General features: G+C 36.5%; 1 protein-coding gene across 1 annotated transcript in view; it reads right to left on the reverse strand.

Moving 5' to 3' along the window:
• Window positions 1-3,883, reverse strand: part of RAB3GAP2 (RAB3 GTPase activating protein subunit 2 (non-catalytic)) — a 35,698-nt gene extending 31,815 nt beyond the window's left edge. Inside the window, exons 1-2 of the mRNA XM_009994803.1 lie at window positions 3,739-3,883; window positions 2,438-2,502 (exon numbers count right to left, since the gene is read on the reverse strand). Coding sequence (XP_009993105.1) covers window positions 2,438-2,502; window positions 3,739-3,883 — 210 coding nt within the window. The remainder of the gene's footprint in view (window positions 1-2,437; window positions 2,503-3,738) is intronic.
• Window positions 3,884-4,279: the final 396 nt, after the last annotated feature.

The following is a 4,279-nucleotide window of genomic DNA, read 5'->3' on the forward strand; positions in this document are numbered from 1 at the left end:
TCCTGCTTTCTTAGCTCCACCCTCTTACCTTAATCACAGCAATAAAATTGCTTTCCCCTGTCCATAGTCACCAATTCAATAGCCACTTACCCAATCCTACCTCCTCCTAGCACTCCAAAATACCACTCCATCCTCCAGTATCTCAGAGCTGCTATATACAAAGTCCAACAACTTCCGTGTGATCATTTTCTGATCTGTGTAATTTATTGTGTTGTAATAAAGCGGTATGTACTTGAAAATATACACATCTACTCCAATCAGAGAATAAACCTTAGGAAGAATTTACATATCATGCTCATTACCAGCTATTCATTATATTTATTTCTATTCTTAAGGTTTTACCATAAAAAGTGACTTTGTGCACACAAGAATCCTCTGTACATCCATCATAAACACTACAACAGTAAAAAATATTCAGCTACCTATCTTCATCCACACTATCACTTGCTTTGTGCAAGACTACATATTATTTTCATGTCATTTTTTCTGTTGATGAACAAGTTTATAGCATCATGTTTTTCCAATTACTGACATTTTTCAAAACTTGATAACGAGATTATGAAGTTGACTGGGATACTCGTGACAACTTTAACTCCTTATGACAGAGATATGTAAACATTGCATGACAGAGATAAATGTATTACGTGTAAAAACACGTAACCAAAACCTGAAGAAAATTATTTTAGTAATTTCTAATGCAATGATTTTCAAAATGAGGAAAAAGAAACAGAAGTTAAAGGGCTCTCTAAGGATTAAAAGGAATTAAAATTGTATATCAGATAATTTAAATAGTTATCTGCATGCATAAACAATAAACTTGAAATCTAAAGACATAAAATATGGCCATCTCATCTTAGTGATAATAATAAGCTTAGAGCTGAAAAAAGAAAAGCACTGAACCTGTCAAAAGAAGCTACTTTCAAAAGATGAAAGACAAAAGAAGCTACTTTCAAAAGGTGAAAGACAAAAGAAGCTACTTTCAAAAGGATAAAGACAGAATGATTAAAAATCAGCATTTAAAACAGGATTTCAACATCAGCATCCCTCCAAAATGGCTAATCAGTTCCATAAAAGACAATTAATGGAAGAAAACTGTTTTAAATATCAGTGCCTTCTCAAAACTTGCTGTTCCAAGAAATAGATACTTGTCCAGGTGACTTGAGTAATTCTTGAGTAATTCCAAGAAAAGATGCATTTTACATCAACTATAATGCAAATTAACCAACAGTTAAAAGATAAAGAAGGAGGTCTTCAGCAAGAAAGGCTCGAATAACCTGGCAAAAGAGTCAGACATGTTAAAAAGTGAAAAAGAAAACTATTTCAATTTAGCAACACCTGCTGGTTCTACCAAATTACGACATAGGTAGTAAAAAGAACATTTGTTCTTCTCATTAAGGAATTTACAAACTTCAAAGCTGCGATCCCACAAAGACGTGGCCTGAGAAATACACTCACTTCATGGCAGTTACACGGGAGTTGAATACCCATCCTATTAAAAAGTTTTTATATTCTTGTTATTCCCTGCCATGAGCATCAGTGAGTTATTCCTGCTCATGCAGGGATATGAGACACCATGCTCATTTCAGTTGTTTCTCACCTCACCTGAAAAATGTGTTTCCCTGCTTAAGTAATAGGATATCGTCCAACTCCTTGGGCATACTTCCCACATACTGATGAGATGAAGACAGCCAGTAAGAGTTTAGTTAGCAAAGTGAGGTCTGGATCCCTCAGTCTACCCTCTCACCTTTCTCTAACAGGGAATTAATCAAGCTATTTTGTTCAGGTGATTCATTCAGGTGCAGAGGATTTCTACACAGACAGCTTCCCTAACAATTTATGTGAGTCAGTCGGCAACCAGAACTCTCAACCTTACCAACAAGTATAGATCAGCTGTGTTATTCTTAGTTGAACTAGTTGGACAGAGGGATGCTTTTCCTCCTTTAAGGAGCAATGTTCTGCCCTATCCTACATATGTAATTTGATCCCTTTTGTAACACCACAACAAAAAAGGAGTAGTACATGATCACTAGAAAGATGCTTGTTTCAGTGGTTCATGATTTAAGAGTCATTGATTTATATTAATTCATTGTAGATTATTATGACTTCACTGCCATGCCCTACTCTGACTAGCTATAGGACAAAAATTATACCCCCCAACATAGCAGCACAGAATAATGTGTGTATACTCTAGTGAGAAAAACACCTACAGAATACAAGAAGATGAGTAATTATCACAATAGGTAACATCCAAACTGTATTTAGAAACAACCACAGAAGCAAGGGACGAACAACCAGTCACATTTAAAACACTGGTCAAGATCCTTCTTGTCTAGCTCCTAACTATAAAGGAGAAAAAAAACCAACACACAAACAAACAAGCAGACAAGTCTTTTAGAATAGGCAAGTTAGCAATGAAAGCTCAAATACATGAACTTACAGGTTCTTGTAACTCTGCTTCATCCCAGGCTCCCCAGCCACCATCTTCCCAGATTGTTGATTTGCCTGCTTTAAGCAAAAAAAGGTTTCTCACATGAATACAGCAGATGCAATGAAAAACACAATCAAAAGGATTGTTGCTGGTTGTTTTCCTTTTCCCACCAATGTATTATAACTTCATTTATGGCAGATTCTAAACCAGTTCTACAGAAGGAATCCTGAAGACACAGAAATGGCTGTCCTATGTCTCTGTATATACTTCTGTCTTTTACACTACAGAACAGTAACAGAAGATGTAACCTCAGCCCAAACTGGAAATGGGGTAATGACACCAGTGTCAAATTAATTTTGACAGACTGCAGCCAGAACTCGTGGCAAGTAACATCTTACAGTGCCTGGTACAACACACCATTGATCCTCCCGCAGGCCCCTCTGCACTATACTAGAACAAATTATTCAGTCAAATTTGTCTTTTCTCAATTTCTCCACAGCCATTTCAAAAGAGTCAAGACATGTTTTTTTACACAGAAAGATGAAGCAAAGAGCGAGGGCATAAGAGGGGGAAATCCTACATGTCCACTAGACAAAAGCTTTCTCTACCAGGTACTGAGACCTAAAAATCTCACTGCAGAATTTAATCTTTAGCTTTATTTATCTGATTATTGCAATTCCAAAGACAGCAAGAGCCCCAAAAGGCTGAGAGAAAGAAAGAAGACAGACGGTTTTCTCCAACCTTTCAGAACTCTGTATTCCCAGATGTTTTAGTAACTGGTACAAAAATACCTGTAACACACCACAAGAACCATACACACATAATTTTGAGAAATAATATTTCTGTACCTAACTAAAATATCTTCTTTTCCATAATGGTGCATGTTTTGCTTCAGTTTAAGCTGACTGCAGGATCAGCCAGCTGCAATGTAAGTTCATTTTAACAAGGAATGACAGTGCATGGAAATTCATCTGTGACAAGAAAACACCTGAGCCCAAGATAATGCAGTTCCCACCACCACCACACCCAAAGCAAAAGCTGGAGATGTGGTCTCTGAGGGGAAAATGAGCACAAACACCTTTGCTATTCAACTCTTCACAAGACGACACAGAGGAAAATTAACCAGACACTGATCGTTTCAATTATGTCATACAGACATAGAAAAACCTTAGAGAAACCAGAAGCTTACAAAATACTTTAAAAACCTTAGAAAACAGATTCACAGAGACAGGCCCACTACTCAATTGTCTAACAAGAGTAAATATAACAGTAAAATTAAAACCAGCTGATACTCTTTCATTTAAACATACATGATTTTACGTCAATGTCCATGCAAAAGATAATTATGCACAGGCATTCAGCACTATAAAGTGTACAATTCTCAAACACCACCATAACTGGGACTCTCATTAAGTCAATAAGTACCCCTGTAGTTAAGTAGAAAAGCCAAGCCATGACTTCCATCCAGAAGCAGTAGCACCAAATCTGAAGCAGGAACATTAAAAAGACTTCAAGACATTTCCAAGGATTTCTTTCAAGTTTTTTCATTAACTGATGTCATGGCTACATTTACTCAAACATGTTTAAAATGCCATGACTCAAATTAGTTTAAAGTTAGTTTTAAGCAAGCAAAATTTGCTAATTGGGAAGATCAAGCAATACCACCAAAAAGGTTTCTACCACACACACTACAGTTTAACTTGGTTTAAAAACTCGGGTTCCGTTGCCACCAAACACAGCAAGGCAGAATCCAGCACAAGAAAACAGAAATCTGTATTCTGTCTGTTCAGGCAGATTTTTTAGCTTTTGTATGGCTAATGAAGAGTAAAATCTTTTTTAAATTATACCTTC

This window comes from Chaetura pelagica, unplaced genomic scaffold (assembly GCF_000747805.2).
Source record: "Chaetura pelagica isolate M959 unplaced genomic scaffold, ChaPel_1.0 scaffold2, whole genome shotgun sequence".
Lineage (NCBI taxonomy): Eukaryota > Metazoa > Chordata > Aves > Apodiformes > Apodidae > Chaetura > Chaetura pelagica.